We start from the raw sequence: 16,187 nt of genomic DNA, 5'->3' as shown, positions 1-16,187 counted from the left end.
TCTTTTGTGTTCAGTGAATCATTCCCTTCACTTTAGGGTTTTCCTAAGCCTGGAATCTGACCCACCAGTTAGGAGTTTCTATTATACTCTTTCCTTCAGATGTTTGTGCACTTCCAGTGCAATATAAAAGTAGGCATAGGTCAATGTTCAAGATGGCTTTGTAAGAGAAGGACACTGATTCTATAGCCAGTGTCTTACTACTAGCTCTATAGAACTTATTAGCTATCTCACAGCAGGGTACAACACTTCTCACCCAGGCTATTCAAGAAGAAAGCACTATCCAAACCCTGTGCATTGACATCCTGCAATGTCTGGACACCTCAGTCAGTGGAATGACCCAAGTAAGTGCCCTGTTACTACTGCTTCTTGAAATAGGGACGTTGTTCCTTGTACCTCTCCACAAGGAAGCTCTTTGCACAGTCAGCATAATGGAGGAACAACATATCAAATTCATGTCAGGGATGGTGTGACCCCTTCATCATGGAGTAAGTGGTTCACATTAGAGAAAAGATGTAAAGCAACTTAACTGGAAGGAATCATGTTGCAGAGATCTTCTCTTAATTCTTTCCACTGTCTGAGTGCAACTTCCCCTTAGATCCCCCATGAATACTTCTGATTTGGTGATCCTGGATTTGAACAGATATTGGGGCTGGAAGTGTGCCTTCTATAGGTCTGTAAAGTTCTGGTGAGTTTATGGTGCTATCTAAATAGCTCCATAATGCTCTAATGCAGGGAAAGAGGATTCACCAAACTAGGCAGTGTATTTAAAAGACAGAGTGCGGGGGCACCGGACAGGTAGAGTGAGATGTTGGGGAGAGAGAGATGAGGTGATAGGTTAGGGAAGGGTCAGTGAGGAATAAAAGGAGAAGCTACATGACAGGGAGGGATTCAGACAGCAGGATACTGGAGGTGGGGGAATGGAAATAGCTATGTACTGAACAGTCTCGCTCTTCTCTGCAGGTGTTATGGCCAAGGCTTCTGGAGTATGTGGTGCCAGCTCAGTACACTGGTACTTTGAAGTCTCTCTGCAGATGCCTTAGGGAACTGGCTGAGAAAAAGCAGCAGGAAGGAGAAGAAGCTGCTTGCCTCGACTACAGTGGACCAGGTTTATAACAGAAACTCTTTCATTTATTCTCTCCAGGCCCTATGAAATGAACAGATTCAGTCTGCTCCAGTTCTCTCGTCTGCAATCAGGAGGCTAAAATGAATGAGGGATGGTCTTGTGATTACAACATGGCCATGGGAGGGAGCTAGGAAACGTGGGTTCTGTTCCCGCCTTGCCACCAAAATTCTGATGTGACCTTGGGGAAATCACTTGATCTTTCTCTCTCAGCTTCCCCACTTGTGAAATGAAGGAGTAATTAATGCCAACCTCTTAGAGGTGCTGTGAGGCGGAATTCATTCATGTTTGTAAAGCATTTTGAGATGCTCAGACTGAAAGCACTATGGAAATGCAAATTATTATCAGCTGTATTCAACATTGGTGGGCACGTTGGAAATGGATAGGTGAATAACATCAGCAGGACTCTCTGCAAAGCCTGGCATCATTAATGCTATTCTGTTTCTTTCCCTAGTGAAACTCCCTACACCCCAGGGGCTGCTGGCGCGACTCCTGGTGAGTAGACCATGAAAATAGGTTTTCTGCGAAATGTGAAGTGGGACAGTTAACTATAAAAATCGGTTTTATAGCTAGATGCTTATAGACAGGCTGAGGAATGTGTATGATTGGGTCTCTCTCTCTCCACCCTCTCCTGAGACACACTGTTCTGCATCCTCGTACTAGCTAGAATGCTTGCTTCTTCAGGAAGACACTGCAGTAGAAGCAAAAACTCTATTGTACGGTCTCCACAATGAGAGAGTCTGAACTATTCCCTCCTTCAGGAACAAACTGGTGTTGTGCTGACAAAACTTAGCCTGTTCTTTCTCTCTCATTGACAGGTAGTAGCCTCATCCCCTTATGAAAGAGAAGGACATGGATGTGCTGCCTTGCAATTACTGAAGGCCCTGCACTACAATATCCATGCAGCAGTGGGTGAGATGTGGGTAGTAAAGATCCCACCTCTGCTGCAGTACGTTGAAGGTAAAGTGCTAGTTAGGAGGAGTGCGGTCCATGGAAGGGAAGCCACAAAATGCAGCTTCGTATTGACATGTGTTGTGCCATTCCTGTTGCAGTACATGAGAACAGTGGGGAATTGAAGTTGGGGTTCTGGGCCCTCACTTTTCCTTCACCTGGATAACTGGGAACCACTGGGGTAAATCCAGAGTTTAACCACTGAGGCCAATTCAATCAGGGCAGAATCAGGCCAGGAAGGTTTCAGCTGAATGGAAATTTTACAGCAGTTCCCCCCCACACCTTTGCTAGGTTATTAGTTGGGAAGGTGAATACCCATGAAGCTGGAGGTTTGTGAAATATTTTGGGGTTACATATATAGTCTGATTTTGGAAACTGAATTTTTCTGAAAATTAAACCCCATGTTTACTTTCAAGGGTGATTCAATTAAAAAACCCAGAGTTTTCTTTCTGTAAGGAAACCCGAGCCATAAAAGTTAGGTTGGCCAAGTGGCTGCCCTTTGTAGAATCTAGGTATTGTGGGCCTAAAAATGTCTTTCACCAATTTTACAGTGGTATGAATCTATTGACCTCCGTGGAAAAAACCCTTCAATCAGTGTAGGCTAAGGGTAGGCAACCTATGGCACGTGTGCCAAAGGCGGCACGCGAGTTGATTTTCAGTGGCACTCACACTGCCTGGGTCCTGGCCACTGGTCCAGGGGGCTCTGCATTTTAATTTAATTTTAAATGAAGCTTCTTAAACATTTTAAAAACCTTATTTACTTTACATACAACAATAGTTTTATATAATAGACTTATAGAAAGAGACCTTCTTAAAACGTTAAAATGTATTACTGGCACGTAAAACCTTAAATCAGAGTGAATAAATGAAGACTCGGCACACCACTTCTGAAAGGTTGCTGACCCCTGGTGTAGGTTGTGTCTACACTATGGGGTTATGGCTAATGACATAGCTGTGCCAGTATAGTCTCTGTGGAGTATGACAGACCCTATGTGGAGCACAAACCCGATATCTTTCTGATGAACGTCGGACCCCAAAATGTTCAAGTGGGTTTGATATTCAAAAAACAGATTTAAGAAATGAGCTGTATCTTCCCTAGTTGTTGTTGCTGTACAGAGTCCCCAGTACTACATTGTGCCGACATTCAAGAAGGGTAGGTTAGAGCTGGACATTCAGAATCAGGGCCAGATTCTCAGCTGATGTAAATCAGTATAATTCCATTGACTTCAGTGAAGCTACACCGATTTACATCAAGTTAGGATCAAGTCCAGAATCTCTTATTATGCAGGAAAAGTTTGTATTCACATTAAACCCAGTCTTCTGATGTGCTGAACAGTTTTGTGATGTGCTCAGCACCCTCAGCTCCCATGAAAGTCAACAGGAATTGGGAGTGCTCAGCATCTCACTCCTGGTGGGTTGACTGACCCTGAATAAAAATGCCAGCAGGGTACATAACATGATACTTTCTGTTGGTCCAACAAAGAATGTTGGCGTAGGTCCCATTTAGTCTTGAAAGCCCAGGTATGTTACAGCTTGGCAGACCAGGGGTTTTAGAAGGACAGATTGCGAAGAAGATACCTGGGACGACTCTTCTTGCTAACCTAAGTGACATTATTGTTTTGCCTCCTGCTTTATAGGAAACACAGAGAATTCCCTGGACCATGAACGGTGGGAGCACATGCTGCTTCAGGTACAAGATGGCTTTCAGCTGTATTGTCACAGCCCTTCCTCCCCTCTCCAAATGTATCAGCTGGGGAAAGAATAATGATAAATTATTCATTATAAGCAGAGCTGGTCAAACCATTTCATTTGCAACTTTTGTTCAGTGAAAAATGGCCTTTTTTATTTTCATGGGACATTTTCAAATTTTTCAGTTTTTTTTTTTTTTTTTTACACAAAACAAAGCAACCCCAACCCAAATAGAAAATGTTTAGTTTTTTTAAACTGAAGTTGATTTTGGGTTTTTTTCCCAGTTGCTTTCCTGTTTGTCTCCTCCCCCGTCTGGCTTTTTCAGTCACAAAGTGGAAGAGGGGAAAAAGGCATGGGGACGAGGGATAAAGGGAAGGAAAGGGGGAAAACAAAGAATTGAATAATGGTCATTTTTGATTTTGAAAAGCAAAATATTTTTGTTTCTTTCACTTTTCATTTGTGTGGTGAAAAATCCCACTTGTTTTGTGAAATATTCAACCAGCTCTAGTTATAAATAACTCTGTATTACCACTGGGAACAACACAAAACTTAACCAGAAAACCAGCATGCTAATGGTGCTAATGCATCACTGGGGGACATTTAAAGGATTCTTTTTTTCTATATGCCACTCAAAAGAAAATTTGCTCTGAGAAACCCAAAAAGGAAAAGAGACAAGACAAGGTTTGGTGACTGTATCTCATGGAGAAGCCTTTCTGGTCAGAAAGAGCTCTTTACAGCCTCCTGTAAATCCAGACAAGGAACATTTTTATGGCGAGTGCTGAAAATGAAAGGAAAGGACCTAGTGACAAATAAGCCCCAGAAGGTTTGGAGTTCCATTTGGGGTTGGATTACACTCTAGAATTTCCCATTCCAGATCCAGCCTCATTTGAAATTATTTGAGCTAAAAAAATCAAAGAAGATTAGGTTCTCTTGTGAGGTTTCTGATATTTTCTGGCTGCTGTTCAAAATTCGGGCCTGAACAGCAAAGTGCTGAGAGTTACTAACCTCTCGCTGACTTCAATGGGAGTTGAGGGTGTGACCCCAGGTCCTTTGGGTACCCAGTGGCAGAGGCCACAGGAGTGCATAGGATTACCAGGATTCCCTGGATCTGATCTCCATATAATCAAAGGGTGTCATGTAAAGCCTTTACTGGATACCTGTGCCACACGGATCATCATAATCATTGCACAGTGACTGGATGGATAATAGATAATGCGCTATGGTTGTATACTGAAATTTATGCTTTTAAGGTCTGTGAGTTGGGGCTGGTCACCAGAAAGTGATCAACAAGTTTCTTTGAGGCAGGAGATGCTTATCTGCCTGAATGGCTGTATGTAGATGAGTAATTCTTCACAGTGGATGCTAATCAATAGAGCAACATTCTAATCAAGTGATTGCAAAGTCTCCAAAGGAGATTCGATACAAGAAAAACAAACAAACAAACAATAGGGGGTACCTTGTTTACAAGTGAAGACGATGCTTGGAACTATATCTGGAGGAGGTCCAGAGGTATCCTGTACCAGGTATCCTTCACCTATTGGACGAACTGCCAGCTGGCTTGTCTTATGAATGGAGGATCACATTTGATTTGGGTGTTTCATGCTGGGAGAGAGATTTGGGGGAGCTGTCCTTTGTGAGACAGGGGAATGTTTGGTTATCTAAGTTTAAGCTCTAGAAGTGTGTTATGATTTTATTTTTATGTAACCATTTGTTTACATTAATTTTACTTGCTGCTTCTCAAATCTCTGACCTTCGTGAATTAAACTCTGTTTGTTTTCACTATAAATGTATCTAAGTGAAATATAGTTGTTTTCACTCTAAACGTACCTAAGTGTGTTAAATGGAGCGATGATGCTGAGGTAACACCGGTGACAGGTGTGTAGCAAACCTATGAATTCTGTGAGTGTCCAGTGGAACAGGGGCTGGACATTCTGGGGCTGCACAGAGGGCTCGGCGGTTGGAGTGTACCGATGGCTTACCTGTAGAAGGACAGTGGAGCTGGATGGGGTGAGAAGGGTGTGCTTGTGTTTCCTGTGGCTGGCAGAGTCAGGAGCTGACATGTGGCAGGCACAGAGGAGGCTTCCTCATGCTAAGGGCAGGTGGTAGTGAGGTACCTCACAATCCTGGGGACCCTCAGGAGGTGGCATAAAGGGTCCATAACACTTCAGAGAAGGTGCCTGGTCCTTCATAGTCCAGGGCCCTGTGTTCAAAATTTATTAGACCCATTCTCCATCCGCTATAAAATCACTCCTGAATGGTCAGATTTCTTGGCTCCATCTCATTCTCCAATTCACTGTCCATCTGGGTTTGGGGACTGAGAGGAATCATCAGGCAAAGGTTAAAGAACAACAGGCAGAGGAAGTCTGGGTTGTTGATGTTTATAGTTGTCAATAGGGAAATAATCTTCCCATGACACCTGAATATTGGAAATTTTACAACAGAGAACAAGGAAGAAAAAAAAACACCAAACAAAGAAACAAACAAACCCCACAACAACCCCCAAATTCTTGTAATTAACCATCTGCTTTAACTCTTGTTTTACACGCAGTTCCTAAGGACATCTCTAGAGATGATAGGTGACAGTGCCTGGAGCAGCCAGATAAGCCTTGAGTTGAGCCAGCAGATGGCCGGCTATGCCAGCCCCTCCAAAGAGAAGGTTTGTTATCTGTTAAGGCTTAGTTTCTAGTTAATTTCCCTTGAAATTCTGACTGGGGGGGGCTGCATAAGGCTTCTCTCAAGGCTTCATTACTTTATATTTTATTCTGCATATAACATTTGTTTTTAGTTGTTCCCTGCTCTCTTGTCCCCCCCCCCCCCCTCCGCCCTTCCAATATTTGCTTGGACAGGCTGCTTGTCTGTACTGCATTGTTGGTTCTCTGGCTGGGCTAGATGATGGGATGTTTCTGCAGTCTGGATGCTTGGACTTGGCTATCTTGTTCCTTCCCGAGTGTTGCTGAGCTGGGTCTGTACTGACAGGCACGTTGTGTTACTGATCTCTCAGTGCTGGTCTCTTTCTTTCAGAGTTTCCTGTATAAGGCACTAGGAACATCCTTAGCAGTGTGTCAGGACCTGGTCCATGTTAAATCACAGATTAATACATTTCTGACGACAACAGATTATACGGAAGCCCCTGAGAGAGAGGTGAGGACTCTGTCCCTCTCCCCACTTTACCAAGTAATCCCTGAATGCTGCCTGTGGGGCTCAGCTCTGAGTTGGCCTCGGGGGACAGATGCCATTTTGCGTCATATCCTCTTCATTGCTATTTCACTCAGCCCCCGCTCCCCATGTGTCTCAGGCCTCACTGGCATTTTACACCACTTCAGGTGAAAGGAATGGAGTCGTGGGGTCTATCAGGCACCTAGTTAGATCCTAACCAGTATTTTTCTTGGGTCACAGGGAGTCATTTCCATCCTTGCATTGTCTGCTGAGAGCCACTTGGACCTCACCTTGAACGCACTTCAGGAGTTTGGGGCTGCAATGAGCAAGGTTAAGATTTCTGGGTTCATCAGCCACCTGAAGGTAAAGGAGCCAGGGGCTTCTCTTAAACTTCCTCTCCCCCTCTAAAGCGGGGGCAGCAACCCTGCGGTAGTGTCTGCTCTGGTCAGCTAGCATTGTCCCCCAATGTATGCGTTCTACATGATGCCTGCAGTTAAGCAGAGAGGAGCACAATCTGGAGCTGGGGTTCTCTAAAATGATTTTTATCGTCTGATGTCTTTTCCATGCAAGCGACTGATGTAGTTCCCACACATTGTGCATGGGAGGAGCGCTCAAGCCATGAGACATCAGATGATAAAAATCATTTGAGAGAACCCCAGCTCCAGATTGTGCTCCTCTCTGCTTAACTGCAGGCAGTCTGTTGTAAAATGATGGTAGATACACTGGAGGGTAAGGATAGGATAGAGAGGGACCTAGACATTAGAGGATTGGGCCAAAAGAAAACTGATGAGGTTCAACAAGGACAAGTGCAGAGTCCTGCACTTAGGACGAAAGAATCCCATTCACTGTTTCAGACTAGGGACCGAATGGCTAGGAAGCAGTTCTGCAGAAAAGGACCTAGGGGTTACAGTGGACGAGAAGCTGGATATGAGTCAACAGTGTGCTCTTGTTGCCAAGAAGGCTAATGGCATTTTGGGCTGTATAAGTAGGGGCATTTCCAGCAGATCGAGGGATGTGATCGTTCCCCTCTATTCGACAATGGTGAGGCCTCATCTGGAAAACTGTGTCCTGTTTTGGGCCCCACATTACAAGAAGGATGTGAAAAATTGGAAAGAGTCCAGCAGAGGGCAACAAAAATGATTAGGGGTCTGGAGCACATGACTTATGAGGAGAGGCTGAGGGAACTGGGATTATTTAGTCTGCAGAAGAGAAGAATGAGGGGGGATTTGATAGCTGCTTTCAACTATCTGAAAGGAGGTTCCAAAGAGGATGGATCTAGACTGTTCTCAGTGGTACCAGATGACAGAACAAGGAGTAATGGTCTCAAGTTGCAGTGGGGGAGGTTTAGATTGGATATTAGGAAAAACTTTTTCACTAGGAGGGTGGTGAAGCACTGGAATGGGTTCCCTACAGAGGTGGTGGAATCTCCTTCTTTAGCGGTTTTTAAGGTCAGGCTTGATAAAGCCCTGGCTGGGATGATTTAGTTGGGAATTGGTCCTGCTTTGAGCAGGGGGTTGGACTAGATGACGTCCTGAGGTCCCTTCCAACCCTGATATTCTATGCTTCTAAAACTGGCAAATATCTAGATGAGTTGATATACCCCCGGAAGACCTCTGCAGACCCTCAGGGGTACACAAGTACTCCTGGTTGAAAACCACTGATCTAGAGGATAGAGCAGGAGACTAGGCCTCTGGGCTTCCATTGCTGGCTCTGCATTTACTCACTGTGCAGCCTTAGGCAAGACATTTAGTGCCTGATCTTGTACCCACCAGTGTCAACGACTAAGCTCCCGTGTACTTCACTGCTGTAGGTTCAGCATTTTAGGCTCTCTGTGTCAGAGTGACCTGTGGGAATGATGGAGATACTAATAACTCCCTACCTCACACAGTTATTATATTGCTTAAATACTGTTTGCAAGTGGTTTGAGATCTTTGGCTGAAAAGAGCTTTGCAAGTGCAAACTGCCATTGCTGCTGTGAGCAATTCCTCGGTCAGCAGCAGATCAGAATTCCAAGGCAAAATGAATCACAAGAACTTGTCTCTAGTGACGTTTCCGATTGTCTAGGACTACCACCGTGGAAAAAGAGGCAAGACTCGCAGCACCCTGATGCTGACATACAGCAACGTGGCTGTTCATGCTCCAAAAGACCAGCTTCTCTCCCGAGTGGAGGCAGACATCACAGGGAACATCCTTCACTATTACAGAGCCAGTTGTCAGGTAAGAGCTTTTGTGTGATAAGTGTTAGGGGCATTACCCTGAAGTGATAGCATTGCCTCTGAGTTTATAGAGAGAGGGCTTGTATTTTCTAAAACTCTCCTTTGAGCAATAATTTGTCACATAACTCAAATTTAAAACTGTAATGGACGGAGCGTGAGCTGTCACATGTTGTATCATTTTTATTACTCTTCTTTGTATTTTCTCTAGTTTCTCTATATTCTTCTGAAATTCTGTAGACCACAGCTACACAGTAATTCAGATGCAGTCACACTCAGGCTATTCAGAATAACACTAACTCCCCTAATATGTATTTGTATCTAGCTCTATCTTTCGCTAGCAAAGAGAGACTAGTGCTAGCTTGTATTTAGTTGATTTGCTGTCACTCTGTTTCTTGGACACACTACTTCCCTTACCTCTTATCTGTCTTCTTGTTTGTCTGTGTGCTCCTTATTTCTGTTCCCTAGGTGTCTGACTGCAGGCACTGACTCTCATCTCCGTGCAACCTCTCCACGTCACTTTGCCATTCAATTCTGCCCTATCTGACTGAGACTCTCACTTAGGCATTGTCAAAAACAGTTGAACCAAACTGATATCTTCTAGTAGTTCACAAATGCAAATATTACATAGGATGGCCCCTGATATTGACCTCTACAAAACACCCCCTCTGGATACATTTCCTGCCTTTTGGAAGATTTAACAATAGTGATTTCTCTCTGCTCCATATTCACCAGCCAGGACATTTTGAGGATGTGTGTTATGTTGGACATACATTGCTAAGAGCTGTTTTGCATTTCGTTTTTCAGGTGCTGGGCATCACTGTTACGAACAAGGTAAATTCTAAATAATCCGCTCTCAGGTCTTGCATTTTCTATACACAAGTTGCTTGTTTAAATTGCACAGAGCTTGATTTCCTTGCTACATCAAGCAGGAGTCCTGGTTGCTCTGGTGTAAGTGGACCTGGATTTATTTGATGAACGTGGGTTTTCTTTTCTTCTGAGGTGGGTGCAGAGCTGGGGTCCTCTGCCTTCTAGGGTCTGCGGACACCTCTCTTCTCTCCTGAGGCTAGATTTAATTCCTGATCTTTATCTTCTGGACTCTGGTTCTTCTCTCAGTTTCTCATCCACATTCCCTTGTTTCTCCTTCTGGATTATGTAGGATATGTACCTAAAACTAACTCTCATCCAGAATGTCACGGAGATTAGCTGTGCCATCTTGGAGACCAGAGACTCCCAGGAGTTCGAATTCTCTTACAAACAGGAGCTCCTTGGCTACATGCTGGTGAGTGATTAGGAGCTTTGAGGACTGAAGTACAAAGGAGTTTGTTGTAATGCAATAAGACTGGGTTTCCAGGGAGATGTTATTTTATCCATTGGCTGTGACTGTACTACTGCAGTCTCATGAGCTACCTGCATGGCACCCCGAATGCTGGGTCCACTCTGAGCTCGGCAGAGATGCTGACATATTGTGGGCTGTAACTGGAAGGAATGGCTTGTGTCTGGTGAATTATCTTTCTGTCCTCCGTATAGCCTGCAGATGGCCCTATGGTCCATTTCAGAGGCAGAGAGCCTGCTGAGTACGGTGTCTGTTTATTACAGGTGTGGCATATGGCCCTATTTCAGGGTGGGAGAGGAAGACCTCTCTGCCTTTCAAATCCATTTCCCATTTTTTATGTCCCTATTAATGCATTTCAGGACTTCATTAAAAAGGAACCACTGGATTCCCTGGCATCTCCAGTTCGCTACAAGGCAATTCTTGCCATTGAACATCTGAGGTAGGCTATTTTCTGCCACATTTCCTGGCACTGTGATGACTTCTTATTTGTTAATTCAGGAGTGTCAGGTTGGGAGCAGTCTGATGCCTGCAGGATTTGGCTCACATGCTGCTCACCAGCAGAACTTTCATTCTTGAGGGTTTGAATGTGTCCATTTGGAGGTTTGTGCTTGAAAGACACAAGACTGGAGGTTGTGGGGCATGCAGTACAATGGAGGAGAGTTCAGATGGGGAGGGAGGTGTCTGGCTAGCTGGCAGGGGGAAGGAAGCTTGTGGGTTTCTCTAAAAAGGGGACTTGAAGCTTTAGCTTTACTTCTAGATGAGCCAATACTTAATAGAGGTGCAAAGAGGTGCTCAGCTGCAAAGTGAAGGGTTGTTTGTATTTGGGGTTCTAGACTGGAGCAATCTCTAGCCATTGGACCCACTCTTTTACTTGGAGGTGGTACTGAGTCTAATGCATGACTTTTCTCTTTCTTCTGCCAGCAAACTCAAACCATCTTTGACCTTGGAGGAAAACCGTGAGCTCATAGATCAGTGTTTCAAAAGTTTATTTCCCCTTCCTCCCTTGGAGAAGACGAAAGAGGAAGGTGAGACAGCAAAGGATGCTCTGCATATACAGGTACGTGACAACAATTCTCCTCTGGCACCATCCACTGTATTTCTGCCCAGCAGGCACTGGGTAATGGCAGTCACACATGGCCTCCCTGGCAAGGTTATGGTTAGCTTCACCCGGCCCCCACACACAAATGATATGCGCTGAGCCTCACTCCTTCTCTTCTGGTTTCAGTCACTGTACATGAGGTCCGTGGAAGCCCTTGGCAAGCTAATGAAGACTTTGCTGGAGGAAGAACCAACCGCAGACTGGTTCCAGGAAATGTTTGATGTGAGTAGACCATTGAACCGCGGTGGAGATTGTTTGTTTCTTGTGTTACAGCAGGGAAGAGTCAGAGATTTGGGGGTCAAGCTTCAGTTGTGGAGGAATTTTCCACAACGGAGTTAATTTTAGGGAGAAAGCACTACATTCTTCCTTGTGATAAGTGGGCATTTGCCCCATTGAAATCCACGGAAGCTATGCCATTTTATGCCAGGGCTGGATTGGGATCGAGTTCTTACAATGGAGTTGACACTACTTGGACCGGCAAGAAAATCACCCTGCAGTAGCCAAATCCAAGAGAACCAGTTGAAACTGATCATTTCTTCGAAGAGGAATTCATTAATATTGAGTTAAGCCCTGTGTATGGAAACTCATTCAGAGGAGACTTCTTGTTCCTCAGACATGAACAGAATATCTTGAAGAGCTGAAGGGTGGGGAGTTTGATGCACCTTCAGGATAAGACTTCTCTGCTCTTATTCAAATTAATAAAAAGAAATGCTCCTCTCTGTCATTTTGCCACTCGACGTGGGAGAAGTTGCCCAGGAAACAGACCACAGCAGCAGACATCAAACAGCATGCAAAGTGCTAGACAGCTCCCATCAGACAGTCTACAGCAGACATCACATACACGGGCCCAGATTCATCTCTCATGTACCTCCTTTGGCTTCAACCACCAGAGGTGAATCTGGTCCCTGGGACTTGTATATCTAAGGGGCTCTTCCATTAGACATGTAATTCCTTTGCTACATGGAGGTCAGATGCTTTGGAGAGGGATTTTAGTGACAATTAAACCTGTTTAAGAGGAACTTTTGGGAGGGATTTTCTGGTACTAACTGTCCATTCCCCTGCTCTACCAACAGCTACTAAGGCCATGGTTCAGTTCAGAGAAGGAGTGGGAGAGAGAAAGGGCCTTGCAGGCCAGCACCCAGCTGCTGACTGCATATCAAGAGACAGTTAATAGCACAGTGAGTATAGCCTCTTACTCTTTATTTCTTCCTTTAGCTGACTTCCCTACTTATATCAGATCTGACACTCCACGCAAATGCATGAAAAACTTCCAGGGCAGCAGCTGGGATCTCAAGGTGACTAAGATCCCCCTGCTTCCAGAAGAGAGAGGTTTACACAACAATGCTGTGACCACACTCCAGGCAGACTGCAAGAAGTAGAGGGCAGACAATCCCCCAAACTGATGGCTTATTCTATAATTAAATTCACCAAGTCAACAACAGAAGAGCTCCCACCCTAGTTAACAAGATGCCAAATGCAGTCCCCTTTTGGCAGTCCAGACCTTGGCTCCCATCTAAACATCCATGTCTTGGAAGAAAGGGGAGGGATAGCTCAGTGGTTTGAGCAGTGGCCTGCTAAACCCAGCGTTGTGAGTTCAATTCTTAAGGAGGCCATTTAGGGAAGTGGGGTAAAAATCTCTCCGGGGATTAGTCTTGCTTTGAGCACAGGGTTAGACTAGATGACCTCCTCAGGTCCCTTCCAACCCTGATATTCTATGTTTAATATAGTGAGGGGTTACTGAAAACCTGGCTCACCATATGTGAGGTTCACTGATCATAAAGGACCAGATACTTATCCCCAGGTCAATATGAATCTCAGGTCTTTCCCAAATATCATGCTGTCAGCCAATCCTTAATAACTAAATCTAAGATTTATTGTTAAAAGAAAGAAGAGAGTTACACATGGTTGAATAAACAATATCCATACAAGTGACTTTCAATGTTCATAGTTCAGGATCACAACAGTGATGGAATAAACTGCTGATTTGTAAAAGTCTCTCTGGAATCATCCCAACAGATCAGAATCCAAAGGCAGCTCAGATGTAAAGTCTGTTAGTTTTTTCCATGCACTTTCCAGGTTATTCCAAATGTTATTTGGAAAATCTCTGTCCTATGGCTTACACTTTCCCTGTTCAGAGTTTAAGCAGACTAGAGATGATAGGCCCAGGCCCAAGCCTTCTCTTTTATAGCTATTCTAGCAGGCTGACAAGCCGACCTCACAGAAATTGTCACAGAAGGACCTTCCCCCAATGCAGATCACCTGTTGTACTTTGCTTTGAAGAACTAGTTACATTCCTTCACATAAGGTAATTAGCCGTTCTTCCATTATAACACAGATAGTTAAGCTGAAGATAATGTAGAAATGATTGGTTTCCTGGAGTGTCTTACATCTTTGATTTTAAGGTTAACTGAACACCTTGCATACATAATTAAGGCAATTAAGACATGAAAGGGAATTAGCATCTACAAGCTAATTTGGTTACATTGTGAAACTTCTAACCGGGTATAGATAAACAGACAAATACACTTAGCCTCTATTGTTCATTTTTGAATGAGTTGATGATTGCTAGACTAATACATCTCTTAGAAATTCACATGCAAGTGAACTGTCTTGATACAGTAGAAGCGCCTATGGTTAAGTTATTATGGGTCATACACAGGTTGACTGGTCTGCCAGTGTCACAAATGCATTCTTGGTTCTTATGCTCCCAGGATGCTAAAGCTGAATTTCTATTTAATCAGCTAAGAACATAAAACATAAGAGTGGCTATCCTGGATCCCCCAGGAGAATGGTTCTTCTAGCCCAGTATCCTGTCTTCTGACAGTGGTGGCTGCCAGATGCTTCAGAGGGAATGAACAGAACAAGGCAATTGTCAAGTGAACCATCCCCCGTTGGACAGTCCCAGCCCCAGCTTCTGGCAGTCAGAGGCTTAGGGACACTCACATCATGGGGTTGCATCCCTGACCATGTTAGCTAATAGCCATTGATGGACCTATCCTCCGTGAACTCATCTAATTCTTTTTTGAACCCAGTTATACTTTTGGCCTTCACAACATCTCCCTGGCAATGAGTTCCACAGGTTGACTGCATTGTGTGAAGAAATGCTTCCTTTTGTTTGTTTTAAAACTGCTGCCTATTAATTTCATTGGGTGACCCCTTGTTCCTGTGTTATGTGAAGGGCTAAATAACACTTCCTTATTGACTTTCTCTACACCAGTCATGATTTTATAGTTCTCTATCATATTCCCTCTTAGTCGTCTCTTTTCAAAGCTGAAAAGTCCCTGTTTTTTTAATCTCTCCTTGTACGAGAAGTTGTCCCATACGCCTAATCGTTTTTGTTGCTCTTCTCTGGATTTCTTCCAATTCTAACCTATCTTTTTTGAGATGACCAAAACTGCACGCAGTATTCAAGGTGTGGGGGTACTGTAGATTTATACAGTGGCATAATGATATTTACTGTCTTATTATCGATCCCTTCCCTAATGGTTCCTAACATGTTGTTATGGTTTTTGACTGCATGTTGAGCAGATGCTTTCAGAGAACTGTGCACAATGACTCTGAGTTCTCTTTCTTGCATGATAGCAGCTAATTTAGACCCCATCCATTTGTATGTACAATTGGGATTATGTTTTCCAATGTGCATTCCCCAGTTCAGTACAGGAATCAGAGGCACAATGTTATCAGATGTGCCCGTCACTTTGGGTAGGCTCATTGATTAGGGTTACTCTTCTGGGTGGGGGGAGGGTTCTGTAATTTTATTAATGTGGGGCTTATGTCACTTGTGTGTTCATATGGAGCTCTACTCCTTCCTTCTACAAGTCCCCTCCCAATGGAGCTCCCAATGGAGCTACCCTGCAGGACCTAGGTTCCCCAGGGCTAATAACTAGAACTAGATGAAGAGGCGCGCGCGCGCACACACACACACACTAGCAGAGCAAGTCAATCAGCATGCCCCAGCTGATCCCCTCATATGTCCCTGTATTCAGTGGGCTGGGTTACGCAGCACTTTCAAGCTGGTACCCTTATGTGCCCCTGGTCTCAATAGGCTGGGTTGAACAGCACTTTCAGCTGCCCCTCCCTTATGTGCCCCAAGTTTAACACGTCCCTATCACACTTTCACATTACAATTGTACTGGGAGTAACACACTTGATGAGCAAACCCCACAGTATTTTTGGGCACTACAGGGATCTTTAGCTTAGGTACAAGAAGTGTTGCTGCCGAGTAAATGGGGGAAGCTAAAAACACAAGAGTAAAATTCAGAGAGAGAGAGAAGCAACCAGCTGAACCATAAAAGTTATTTATTGAATAATAGTGATAACTACACAAGGAGGGCTAAACAAACATAACAGTTACATTTTAAAGGTTAATACCTGAGGTAGAAAAGAAAACACAGAGAGAGAGAGAGAGAGAGAGAGAGAGAGGGATCTCCCCCACTCCATGAGGCTTGAACTGGTCGGGGTTCCCAGGTGGTGGTGGTAGCTCAGGGTCCTGAGTGCTGAAGACAGGCAGAGCCCCCAGCACGATCAGTCAGGAGATAGAATCCCAGTGGAACTGATGCAGAGTTTGGGTCTATACATCAGAACCCTTACTTGGGCATAGGTCGGGGGTTTTGTAGAGAAAAT

The 16,187-nt window shown here is 44.3% G+C and overlaps 1 protein-coding gene across 1 annotated transcript; it reads left to right on the top strand.

The window, feature by feature from the left end:
• Positions 1 to 236: 236 nt before the first annotated feature.
• On the top strand, positions 237 to 12,742 carry LOC135979896 (maestro heat-like repeat-containing protein family member 2B; the record flags this gene model as incomplete). The annotated part of the gene is made up of 15 exons (XM_065580033.1): positions 237 to 341; positions 961 to 1,105; positions 1,575 to 1,615; positions 1,939 to 2,080; positions 3,709 to 3,761; positions 6,309 to 6,416; positions 6,782 to 6,901; positions 7,157 to 7,279; positions 8,981 to 9,133; positions 9,937 to 9,963; positions 10,289 to 10,411; positions 10,825 to 10,904; positions 11,387 to 11,522; positions 11,691 to 11,786; positions 12,638 to 12,742. Coding segments are annotated over 15 exons (1,557 nt in total), but the record flags the coding sequence as incomplete, so codon positions are not given.
• Positions 12,743 to 16,187: the final 3,445 nt, after the last annotated feature.

This window comes from Chrysemys picta, unplaced genomic scaffold (assembly GCF_011386835.1).
Source record: "Chrysemys picta bellii isolate R12L10 unplaced genomic scaffold, ASM1138683v2 scaf1357, whole genome shotgun sequence".
In the NCBI taxonomy this organism is placed as follows: Eukaryota; Metazoa; Chordata; order Testudines; family Emydidae; genus Chrysemys; species Chrysemys picta.
Note: the sequence above shows the minus strand (reverse complement) of the source record. Positions and strands in the feature narration are given on the sequence as shown.